Here is a 13386-nt window from a genome sequence, read left to right as displayed (position 1 = left end):
CTGGAGAGATCCACAGCTGTAATTGGCCTGTAGCTGTAAATGGGCCTGTGCTGCAACTCAGGTGGCAGCTGTGAGTGGAGACAAGCAGAGACAACAGTTAAGACGATATGTCGCGCGATTTGGCGATTGAGTTTTTCTTGCCTTTTCATCAGTCTTGTTTGCCGTGTTCGTGCGCTACAGCAGCCCCTGAGGATCACTGCCTTTGTTTACTCGTACCTGTGATGGGGCAAGTTAAGCCGCCTTTTGATCCATCCACCTGCGCACACGTAATATTCAGTGAATATTAATTAGGAATCAGTCCGTTGTGAATACAGTACACTGTGACTGTGTGAGGATACAGTTGTCAGCACTGACAGTAGTATTCTCTGTGGCTCTTCAGCTGACGCGCAGCAGCACTCACTCAGCTACAGCCCGTCATTTGAGGGTTGGTCGGCACACTCGGTGGTAACGAGCTAATGAGGACTGTTTTAACTACCAGTTTAATTAGCCATGCTGCTGGAAACAAAAATGGGATTTCCATTAATCAAGAGCAGAGTGCATGTGGAGGAGTGGGTGCTGGTGGTTGTATAGTGGTGTGTGTGTGTGTGTGTGTGTGTGTGTGTAGGCTTGCCCAGGCAGTGTGCCATCGCAGTCTGTAGAGACCGCTGGGGCACAAACACCTCAAACTAACACACACATTAACACGTAGCTCACACTCTTCATTTCGTCACAATCACACACTTCAACACATGCACAAATATTTTCAAGCAAACAAATGCCCCGCTCACAACTTTGTCACTTAAAGGATTCACAGTTGTCTCTTTATAATCAAGAGTAAACATGTGTTTGAGACAGAGATAAAGATGTGTCTGCATCGCAGATGAAATTCCAGCAAAAACAGGATGGGAGGATTAGAGGAGGAGAGGAGAGGGAAGAAGGATGGCGACTTCAGAACTATTGTGGAAAAGAGAACAGAGAAGACAGAAGCTTAAACAAAGATAAGATTTAATCAGAGAAACAGTCTGAAAGAGAAAAGGATAGAGAAGACAAGTGGAGAAGATATTAAAAAAGAAGATGATGGGAGATAATTCCAGAAAACAGAAAGGCGAGAGATTTGGGGGGAAGAGAGAAGTGAAGCAGCTCAATGGAAGTGCCAGTATGAGGCTGTGAACACAGGCCCCTGTCTAATCCCCCAGCTCTGTGTTGTAATTAAAAGAGAGGGAGCATAGAAAGCCTCCATCCCGTCCAGACGCTCTCACTGTTGCTCTGCCAGGATCAGAGGATAGAGGATAGACCACTATTGCATTTGTAATACTGCACAACTGTTGAAACCTTCTTTCCCTTTTCGAGTTTTCTGTGGCTTTGTGGAGTGTCACTCTTTCTTTTGTGATTTCCCTCCTCGTCAGCCCGCTTTATTTCATTCCTACTGGTTCAGCAGGAACACAGATTAGTGGATCTTCACAATCCAGCCTGAGAACATCACGTGAAGTTTATTAAAATACTCTGGTCTAAAACTACAACATTATTAACCAGGAAAAAACGAAGGCATTGTGAATCTGTACATCTGGAAACATGAGTTAATTCTCATTAAAGGTAAAATATCAGAAGCAGTTCTCCTATTTGTGATTTGTGCCGTTCCCCACCTTCCTGTAGTTTAGCCAATAAGTGTCGATTAGTCTCTAAAATTTGGACTCCGTCGTTTCCTCAACATTTGGTATCAGTGGCTTATCTCTTCAGCACTACAGCAGGCCTTACACTGGCATCATTTGTACTAGGCTTAGCCGTGCTCAGGGAACTAACCCTTTCTCCGTTTCTATGATTGTCAGCGACTTTGAGGAGGGGGGGGGAGGGCGTCTAGTGTTTCAGTTTTCAGCTTTTCATTCAAGAATGTCCTCCTTTCTCTCTGAAACATGTCACGCTCAAACCACCGCTCGAAGGCCTGAGGGTCTTCTTCTTCCTTCAGCTCGCGGTGAAAATGTTTAGACTGCCGTTATAATAATCGGCAATGGGCTCTTCCTGCCCGGCTGCTCGTAGACACCCAAACACTGTCAACCCGGCGTATTATTTTCCCTTTACAGTGATACTGTACTCTATTTCACCTTCGCTTAATCCTTCTTCCAGCTCCGCGAGCGAGATGCAAAATTGATTCTTAGACAAAACCTGAGATGCAACAAAAATAAACAGTGGCACAGAAGAAGCCGAAATAGATTTTACATCTGTTGCACTGGCGTGTTTTGCTTTTCTTCTCCCACTATCTGACAAGTAGTTTTCACAGGAAGAGGGAAGGTAGTTTATTTTGAAAGCAGTTTCTTTCAGAGGACGGTTCTAATGATAAACCCACTCCTTCACAAAGATGTGTGACCCCACACTTCATCTCTGAAGCTGGATTCGTCTTAGGCCACGTACACAGACCAGTGTCTCACTCGGTTGAAGTCTCCCTGCACTCAACATTTTTTTTTGCTTATTTTAGCTGTTTCAGTAACAAAGATTACATCCTAGATATCGTAAAAAAAATTGCAAATTCATGTCACATCAATAGTTGGTATTCCATAACAGGTTCTGGCTAAATAGCTGAAATATTTACTAAATATTAGAGGTGTCTCTGTCTAATTATCTGTTCTATGGGGAGAGTCCGTAACACCATGGATCTTCTATCAGGGGGATGTAAAGAGACAAATCTAGAATCATTATCAAGAGAAAAAGCTTCAGTGAAAATGTCATTGTTAAATGGCAGCATCAAGTGTGCGTATCTTTTCTAACATTTTGTGATGTCTTGTTGATCCAGCATCCAGCAAAAGAGTTTTTTTTGTTGGTCGGATTTCTTTGTATGTGCACAGTTTGACACCAGGAGGCTTTTTTTTTACAATCTACTCTGCTGAAGTCTTGAATTTGAACACCTGTACGTACAAGCAGGGTTTTGTGAAACCAGTTTCGAAGCAACTTACACAAGTTGGAGCTAGAAATGTGAAACTTTCCCTCAAGAGTGGACTTTTCACAGATGATCAATCAAAGGAATGATTTTTTAAATGACTTAAAACATATTCAGAGCTTTGAATCTTTCAATGTTAAAAGCTGCTTGTTTGAGTTTTTCCCCTGAGGGTCCCAGCCCCCTCCTCACCCTCAGCCCTCTTCCCTGCAGCTTTCCCTCCCTCTGTCTCCTTTTTCCCTCCTCTTTCCGTCTCTTGCTGCCTCTGCACCTCCCTGCTTACACAGTACCCGTCCCTTCCACTTATACTTTCTTTTTGTTGCACAGTCTTTGTGCATCCTCATTTTTTCTCCACTTACACCACATTTAAATATATTTAAGCATAAACTACCCTCTCTTTAGTTTCTCTCACTTCACTTGCTCTCTCATTTACTTTTCCTCTCCGTTCCCCATTTTTCTGTTTTTTCCCCTTCCTTTCCTCCCTCCGCCCCCCCACCTCCTCTCCTCAAAGCTGTGCGGTGCCTTTCTGTCTTTGAAGTACCGTATTCGGCTCTGTTCTTTTCTGTTCTGTTCACGCCCCGGCGCTACGTGCTGTCAACGCTCCTGGCAGCAGATAATGATCTCCCACTGCTTTTGTAATTGGCCAAATAAACACTTGACAACACTAGTTTAAAACAGACAAGTTATTTGGTTTTAATTAACATAGTAGGGCCTGTAATGGCTTCATTAAAAATGCGTTATTTCAGCTGCACGTTTGATTATATTGGAAGCGGACATCTCGAGGGCCCTGTGTTTATTTTCCCTTTCTTTTCTTTCACGGCCGAGCGTTGCTCAGTGTCGCCTCTGTTATATCAGTGTGTTTTATTCATTTGAATCAAGTGGCTTTACAATTGTGGTATTAATTCTCAGACTTCATCTTAAGTGCTAATGGTGTGTTTTTTTAACCGTGAGGAAATTTTATAACGGCAAACACACAAGGCTGATTATTTTATGTCGTACAATTTTTCATAAATAGAAAAAGATAAATTATTTAAGATTGCTGAGAAGCGCCGTCTGTCTTTTTTATTCATTCCAATTTTAAAATTACTGCCTCTCCTCATTGTTTTCTCTCTCCTCTCAAGATGGAGGCCGACCCCGAGTTGGGTTCGTGACGCGGTGTCGACATAAATAAGGGCCGAGTTTTTTTGGCGCCGAGCTTCAGTTCAATTCAGTTTTTATTCTGTTCATTTATGTGTTTTTAATTAACCAGCAAACCTTTTCTTTTTCCACAAATGCTATTTCGTCGGATGAAAATCTCTTGAAATGAATTTCATCTTCTAAATCAGTTAGACACTTCCCTAATTCTGCTGATTGATTTGATCTAAATTGGCTGATGGAAATTATATTGACTCAAGGTTAAAGACAAACTGCAAGCAGAGAGCTAGATTGTGTCTGTCTTATGTATGTATGTATGTATGCATGGCTGTGTAGGCACAGGAGGAGAGAATATGGCTTAGGCAGAGCAGAGGAAAAACAACAGCTTTGTTTGTTGACAGATGCCTCCATGCTTATGGTCTGTTAATTGGATAACAATGTAAACAATCACCGATGGCGCCCGTCTCCTGTGTCAGTGTGGCATCTTGTTTCCCTACTTTCTTCTTCAGAGTCAGATGCTGCTCTCCCTCCATCGTCTCTCCCTGGTGCACGGCGAGCATAAACTCTCGTCCCAATTTCAGTCACAGCACACGCACGCTTATATGTCGTCCACATACACACACCTGCTCCACCCCAAAGCCTCATTTACTCCTACCTGATGCTGGGGTGTCATAACAGCCTGTCGGGTTCATTAGCATGGCAGCCATTTTCGACGCGTTGCTCCTGAGGTGGGAAAAGGAACCCAGCAGCCCCGTTGGTCGTTTTCCCCACCGTCAGGATGGAATATGTTTGCAGCAAACACACTGACACACACACACACTCATCAAAACACACACACCATTTTGCCTCTCTTCATGGCGTCTCGCTCCCTGCTGTGCTATGAGGCAGTTGACTAGGTGATGGGCATGAGGTTGATGAGGCAGCCCCTCCCTGCCAGCACGGGGCTCCCCAGGACCCCGCTGGGAAGTCAAGAGTCTAAATGACACGTTGAAATGAGGATCAGTTGAAGACGTGTAGTCATAGTGCACGCGCGGTGACATTTCCAAACACCCTTGGGAGCTGGATAGTTTGCCGGATGCTGATTTATCCTCCGCACCTTTCCTTTATTCAATTTTTTTTTTTGTCACCCTTGTCTCACAGTCTTTGAACCCCCTCTTGTTTCACCCTAACACAAGCTTCTATTTGTAGATTGTTTTGATTATTTTAAATGTTTGCGGGTATCACACTTTTCTCCTAAATAACAGTTTTTCTGGAGCTAACATGGACTATTATTACCATTTATTGATTGTTCAAAGTTCAGAGGACATTTCTTAAATGTTTCCTTAGAAGCTCAAATTATACTAATATCTCAAATTAGAGGTCTCGGGTATCGAGCGAGATTTACACTTTTCATACCCGATTGTTCCGACACCAAAAAAACTGATAAGACACAAAAGGAGAATGTAGGTGAAGCTGTTGTTTTGCTTCATGTTCAGAGTTCAGACTTCTCACTGCGCTTGTTGTGAGGTCGACCTTTAGTGCGCCCGGCTTGCCCTCCGACCTTCTATGTCAGGTACAGCGAGCTGGTTAATTATCCCACCATGAGGTTAGAATAGGATCCCTAATCAGAGGGGTTGACGCAGCAGTCCCCAGATAAGCCCTGGACACATCTCGGTGTCACACCACCTCGCCCATTCAGCCCAGGTGTTAGATTGGCCCGATGTAACACAACCCTGCCGGTGATTAGCTCACATAAGCTAAGAGGCCCACAGGGGTTCCTGGTGTCAGGGAGCGAGTCAGATTGTCCTGTTTTATAAAAAAAGAAGAAAAACGCAGGTCAGACCTCCTTCGTGTCGGTTAACTCAATCAGCTCCGTTGTGGGTGGTACTGAATTATTCCTCTGCTCTTAGACAATCGCTGCTGTTCCGAGTGTTGAAAACAGATCAATGTTTCTCTCCTCTGCACCATCAGCCATGTTTCTGTTTGACCTGTGTCACAGATGAAATCAGTCACTATTAGTCCTCGGAAATGTCTCTCTCTTTCTCGCTATCTCTCTCTCTCTCTCACACACACACACACACACTGAAGAGTTTTTAATACACATACACAAACACACACACACAAACAAACTCTCTCCTGTCCTGTAGCCTTCATCAGTTTGTTCTGGATCGGAGCCTCTTCAGGAAAACAGAGCTGATGTTCCTCTGAGGGAAATGAAGCTCCAGCTGCTCAGATTACTGCCTATATGTTGTTTTTATAACAATGTTAGAATAATACACACTCTCTTACACCGTCTGGTTTTTCCGTCCCATGTTCACACTAACAGGAATAAATCTGTAAATGTAATTGAAAAAGTTCAGAAAAATATGATTCAGCTGACTCTAAAACGTTTGCTTTTTCCTGTGGAATCTTCCATAACCTGTTGTCTACAAGAGTCGCTGCTGCTTGAACTATAGTTTTTAAATCGATCCATTAGCAGGACGGACCCATTATATTTTGGAGCAGATCCAAATAAATCAGTGGATTCAGGGATGTTTTATTCAGTCTCTTTATCATCGGGTGATAGGAGGTCTTCTTTGTCAATTTTGTGAATTTCTCAAGAAACACTGCCGAGATATCTGTCAAAAATTCAGGCATGTGTAAAAAGCTTTTACCTATGAGAAGTTTTTCCCGTATGTAATGCTTATTCAGTAACTTTACAGTAAATACTATAGTTAATACTCCTTACCACTGTATCAGAGAATGGATCATGTAATGAAAGCCGTTTGCTGAACATGTATCTCAATATGCAATATGGTGTTAATGTGCCCGGCGAAGGTATGTGCTCTCTGCATTCAGAACATTTACTGGTTGCATCTTCTCAAATGTGAGAATATAATAATTCTCTGCTTAATTTTATTAAGAGTTTTGAAATTGACAGTAAAATAACATGTCACACTCATCGATAATGAGAGAACCATCCGTTGCGGTTGGAGCCTCAAACCTCTTCTTCTGTGACGGTCTAACGTTGTCCCTGTACTTTACCTTTGTCTCCTCTCAGATCACCCAGCTGGAGCCAGGCTCAACTCTGCTGGAGGCCAAGTTGTTTCCACAGGAGACGCTCTTCCTTGAGGCTAAAGAATAGGAACTGTCCCTCTGCCCACTGAGAGGACCCACTCATTGACTGACTGATGAACTGGCTGGACACACAGTAGTCACCGAGCATGACCCCCACCCTCTCTCCCCCCAGTCTCGGCCTACAGTACACACACACACACACACACACTAATACACAATGATGACACATACACAAATACACTGTCATGCACATCCAGTGACACACAAGTGCAAGTAAGCCTCCCTGCCCTCGGCCTGGTCGTGCTACGCGATAACCCGGTGTACACGTGTTGCACAGAGGAGCAAAGACATCATCACAAGCACACAGCCAAATATTCACCTTAACCCCCCTCCCCACATCTCTCACTCTCTCTCTTTTTCTCTCTCTTTTTCTCTCTCTCTCTCCCCCCGCCCCCCCAACTCCTTTGACACACTACACAAATTCATCTTCCAGACTGCAGTCATGGTTTTCTCTCACCACACACACACACACACACACACACACACATATATAGTAAAATAACATTGTTGAGAGACACAAGAAACCCCCCCGCCCCGCCCCCCTCAAAAAAAAACAAGGACTTGGCCCCCCCTTCGTTTTACACATTCAACGCACCAAGGCTGCTTTTTTTAGAACATGGTTTTTGTGTTTGAAATTTAAAAAATAAAATAAAAAAAGTATTAAAAAAGTGAACTAACAGCAAGAAAAGATGTTGCCCTGCAGAAATCTCATCTCCACCTGTACTTACCCCCTTCCCCCCCCCCCCCCCCCCCCCCCCCCCCACCCAACTCCTTCTCCTTTGGCCCTTTCCTTTCCCTTGCACCCCCCCGCCACCTGATGTCCGCCGCCGGAGACCTGATGTTGCCTCTGCTGTGCCCCCAAGTGTCCCCTACCCCTTGTTTTAATATCCACTGCTCCACAAGCCAATGGATTGCTCAGTTTTCAGGGTTTTTTTCTTTTCTTTTTTTTTTCCTCTTGATCCTTTTTAAGTTTGATGCTGTATTAGTTTTAGTTTGATATACATTATATAAAATATATGAATATGAACATCCACTTGTCTCACCCGCAAATCTGTTTTAAAGATGTTACGACACTCGCACAAAGGTCTTTGAATCCAAGGATTTTAAGGTGGAATCTGTTTGACTTAGATTCTCATTTGTAAAGGTTGGTTATGAAAAACATATAAATCTTTATAATAGGGAGTCCAGAGTAAATAATCAACTTTTAAATCAATATATCATGAAACTCTGCAAATTTTTGGTTCATATCGATTTTTTTAATAAGCTGGAGAGACCCCATCATGGCGATCAGCTCATGTCTGAGCTGTGGGAGACGAAACAAGAGGTTCAAAACATCATCTGATGACCGTCGATGGATTCCTCACAGGGTGTCAGTCCTGCTCCGACGGGCCAGTTTCAGTTTTTTTAAACTTAACGAAGTTTAGCTGTGCCTCGTCTCATCTCTGTTGCCATGGCAGACCTTTTGCATACATACAAATGATTGAATATTCTCACTCCCGTGCCACCTGGTAATATCAGCCTCACCGCAGCTAATTTCCTGCCTTCATCGGGGAGAGTTTACGCAGGCTTAGCCCTCCATCTGTAGCAGGGCTCCTCTGTCAGCTAAAGGCAAAGTTTGAGAACCCCAGCAGAGCAACGCGCCACAACCAACTGCTACTCCCTCATCAATTTACAACTTACAGGCAGGCGGGGTCACGTGCAGCGGCCTGGACCGACCGGGCCGACCCAGACGCAGTGTGATGGGACGAGAGGGGACTCGGACATTGCCCTGAATAATATGAAAATAGATTTAATTTTTTTCTTTTAGTGTTGACAGTGGACCTGGCAGGATGCGAGAAGATGCATGTAATACTTTGAGTTCCAGACATTTCAGTGAAATACGTCTCGTGTTAAACGTGAACTTGTCAGTTTGAAGGAGGAGGACAGACAGAAGTTTCTTCTAGCTGCTGTTGTGTCAAGGTGCTGTTAGGAAGAGACGTCGCCGAGTAATTTTGAAGGGAAAAAAACAAAGTACTGCAAATGTAATGATTTCATAAACACTTAAAGTATTTATGAACGAGACCGTCAGAGTTTGAGGTTTGAATTCTCCCATCTTCTTTCAAGTGTCTGCTGCTGCGTTCAGGGACACAGTGTTAATGCTGGAAATCGTAACATTGGAATTTTCACTCAACAAAGGTAGAAAGTTTCCTTACAGTGGTTATCATGTTTTTGGGGGATTTCATAAAATAGGAATAATGCTGACATCCTAAATACTGATTTGACATTTCAGCAGATTACTTTAAGGATGACAGCTGTTGTTTAGTTATTTTTAATAAATCAAATGAAAATCTAGATAATGTGCTGATGAAAGTTTTTTAACAACATTGCTCGCCGCTGTGATCCAAAAATATCTACTTACAGAACAAAGTTAATGTCAGAAAATATTTTCGATTTATAATTAATCGCAAACATTTAATACAGTGAAATTATTCAGTGTGTCTCTGCAAAATTACTGTAAATCTGTGATCTCTTAAATAGGTGAATGTCACACTAATAGTGAACAAAACATTTGACAAAACCACAAACGTGAAAACCCTGTGGAGTTCCTAAGTGGTTTAAATCTTCTTTTTAAGCTGAATTAGATTAATCAAGACTAAATTAGTGGAGGGAAACTAAGTCTGATGTTTTCTAATGGGAATTCAGCAGGATTCAACTTAATCCTTTTGGGTTGAACAGACGATCACCTGGTGAATCTTACTGTGTGTATATATGCCTCCAAAGTTCATTCTGAACCATCTGCTTACGTAAGTTACACTTTTACCAACTGGGGCTGCCTGTGCGAGTGTGTTACACAAGATTCCTGGTGTGCGAGTGTGTACTTTAGTCGGTTCCTGCAGTTGCTGTCTTGTTTCTCACGCGAGGAATGAGTCGACCTAACGCGCTCAGCCAGCCGCACTTCCCCAGGTCTGACCAGACAGGAGAGAAGTTGCTGAAGGCACAGAGGGAAAGGTTGAGAAAGAAACATGGCGTGACACACCCTCTTGAGCCTCGGCTGAGTCAAAACTATTCAGGTAGTCAGATGTCGACATGATAAACAAGACTCGACAAATGCTTCCGACAAGAACACCAAGATTTTTCAATCATTGACATTTGTCACTACTTATTTCAAATGTGTTCAAATGAACGGTGAAGAGAAATCGAACCTAAACGTGGCAGTGAAGGTTTTTGAAAGAACCTCAGTGAAGACAAAAATGAATTTTCATCAAAATATTTAAATGTAGAGCCTGGCCGGTATGGAACTGATATTAAGGAGTAAAAAGATACAGCTATATAAACCATAAAATTCGACTTATACTAAAAAAGTGTTTTTGTCATTATCAAACTGTTTAACCATAAACTTAAAATGGCTTTAAATAATAACATTGAAGCTAATACAAAAAGTATGATTTGAAAAAAAATGTTTAAGCTAACTATGAACAAAATTGCACATCTTCCCTGCATTTACTATTCTGTAAGATAAGAATTTTCATATTTTTGCATATATTCAAATATAAACACAGATACCGAGAGGTCTATGAAAGGCTCACGTCGGCTTATTCTTATCAAAGTTTCCTGCCACTGACCCAGTCCAGGATGTCGGTGTGTAGCAGCCTTGTGAGAGATCAGCCTCATGAGACACTGTGGACGTGGCCTCGGCTGAGCACCGAGCCGACGTGTGAGCCGCAGGTAACAGAAAGTTCAAATGTCCTTAAGTGAAATTTCACTGTTCATTGGCTCACAGAGAATATTTGCAAACATCTGTCAAACAGAACAGAAAGATGTCGATGCTGATGATAGGATCCGGGGGCGCTGTGGGCCTCCGGAGATCCGATTCAGGCCTTTAACCTGGAGGTCTTTCAAATGGTGAAGGCCGGGGACCATGACCCAGAAGGGAGCTGTAATAAGGGCCCTTACGATGAAGAGTGGAGTGTAAGATACTGAGAAAAAGACTGAAGCTGAACAAGGCTTTGTATTTGCTTCAAACCAGAGGAGTGGACAAGCTGAGAACTGTGGAAACCCAGTGAGTCGGTTTCCGTTTTCGTGAGGAAATGTTCTTGCCTGAAGTTGGAATGAAAGAACTGCAGTCTAATCCTCATCTATGTGCATGTTTCTCTTGAATACTCCAACCCCCAAAACTTCACAACATGAATCATTTTGAAAGTCAGTGAGGAGTGTTTTAATTTGACCAGTCACAGTCAGACAACTGGGTAATTAAGAAATATCTCCTTTGAGAATAATGTTGACCTTTGTTGTAGCTCTGAAGGTCAAATGTTAAATATCCCAGAATGATATTTGTGTTATGTAGACGTCTGGTATCTGCACGGGTCTGAAAACGGATTCGTCCGCGGAGACACCTGCAGCTCGGGGCGAGGGAGAGGTCGGGGCAGGGGCTCAGTGAGCGTAAAGAACCAGGTGTGTGTTTATGCAAAGAGACAGACAGGTGCACCTCCGCTCGTCTGTCAGAGTGCGTCGGCTTCCTCCTGCCCGTGTGCATAGTGCAGCTCCACTCAACTGTGACATTACAGTTTCTATCACGGCAGCTTTTTCATTTTTTTATTCAATGTGCACAGGCATGTTTCTTTGCGCAGCTGATGACGCTGATCGACTCGGAAGTGCCAATGAGACATAGTGATGTTCCTGTCGCCCCTTATACCTGAGCAATTATGAGCCGCAACCATTAGTCAGTCAGTTTGTCCACACTTAGTTACAGTTAAGTTAAGTTAAGTTAATCAGCAACTATTTTGACAATCAGGTTATTATAAAAAAAGTCATACCCAGAATAAAAAAGCCAAATAATCTCTGACATGTGATGTTTTGCTGCTTTTCTTTCTCATGTAAGAATGTGGGCTGTTGTGGCTCAGGAGGTAGAGCGGATCCTCCATTAACCAGAGGGTCAACGGTTCGATCCCAGTCTGCCCTGTTCAGTGTGATTGAGTGAAATGACCTTGGGCGAGATACTGAACCTGCAACGTGTGTGTGCCTGTGTGAAAACTGCTTTGGACCTTTGAAGAGAAATAATGAACAAATAAAAAATATTTGAGAAACGAATCTACTATGAGATATTGTTATTTATATTCCTTCCACACCACAAACTCCAACAAAGAATAACTTAGAATATCTCTACAGCTTATGTGTGTTCATCAGTGTATTTATCAGTGTGTTTGAACATCAGTATCATCAGCCGTGCTGTGACGTGTCAGTTGAACTTTGGTGGGATGTCTTAATCAGCCTGTTCAGCAGCTCCCTTTGACTCTGACCCAGGAGTGATGGTTGGGGGGGGGGGGGGGGGGGGGGACGAGAAGGTGTCTCGTGTGGTAATGAGCTTACTCTGCCGGCCACAGATTCACTGGTGGCAGCATCAGGTTGCTGTCTTGATTCTCCGGCGACAAAAGAGGCAAAGCGTCCGTGGTGTTTAACCAGCTCCTCTGGGGTCAAGAATGCAGCCGGCTCGGTGAGGGGGTGTGGGGGGGGGACTAAATTCCTGACACAAGCGATCTCTCCTCCCTCCTTTTGAAGTGGGACCCACCGAGATCTCGGAGCTGCGGCTGGCTCCCTGGATCCCAGCTCAGCCTCAGCCCGTCTCCCAGACCGGCCTAACCCACAGGGTCACCCCGAGTTTACTTTCTCAGACGCCGGCCCTGCCCAAAGAAACAGAATCTATGCAGCTTAAACTGTTGGATGTGCACAAAGGGAGGGTCACCTCTGCCTCTCTGTCTCCCTGCATTCACACTACTGTTTGTTAACCACACAATGGACACAGAGAAGACTTTGATTCTTATCTGGAAAAACAAAACACATAGTCCTTGCAACCATGTTACAAATCTGATTATAGAAATAAATCTGTCTTTGAAATAGCTCTAAAATTCTTAAAAGGATAAGACGTGTAGCTCCGGGGCCTTTTTTCACTGCTTCTTCACCTAATTCATGAGAGATGTTTTCATGCAAACAGCTGTATAGGCTGCAATGATAAATGAAATAGACGTTAATTTGCGGCTTTAGGAAATATAACAGTCTATAATTTTATAAATCAACTGTTAATCCAGGGGAATAAATATAGGCACTCAACCAGAGTGAAATATTATGAATCTGAGCTGATTACTTGCTGTTATAAACTTGTTCTATAGTCCTTTTTATTTATATAAACTTATATACATGCAAGTTAAAGCAGAGCCAGGCGTCTCATTATGTTTATTGTGCAGTTTTATTGTTTGAACTATTTTTCACAAGAGACG

At 43.1% G+C, this 13386-nt stretch overlaps 1 protein-coding gene across 1 annotated transcript in view; it reads left to right on the top strand.

Moving 5' to 3' along the window:
* faf1 (Fas (TNFRSF6) associated factor 1) overlaps positions 1 to 7744 on the top strand; it is a 57300-nt gene extending 49556 nt beyond the window's left edge. Inside the window, exon 19 of the mRNA XM_053431045.1 lies at positions 7059 to 7744. Coding sequence (XP_053287020.1) covers positions 7059 to 7142 — 84 coding nt within the window. The 3' untranslated portion in view covers positions 7143 to 7744. The remainder of the gene's footprint in view (positions 1 to 7058) is intronic.
* The last annotated feature ends 5642 nt before the right edge of the window (positions 7745 to 13386 follow it).

This window comes from Pleuronectes platessa, chromosome 9, assembly GCF_947347685.1.
Source record: "Pleuronectes platessa chromosome 9, fPlePla1.1, whole genome shotgun sequence".
In the NCBI taxonomy this organism is placed as follows: Eukaryota; Metazoa; Chordata; class Actinopteri; order Pleuronectiformes; family Pleuronectidae; genus Pleuronectes; species Pleuronectes platessa.
The sequence above is the reverse complement of the archived record's forward strand: the minus strand, read 5'-3'. Positions and strand labels throughout refer to the sequence as shown.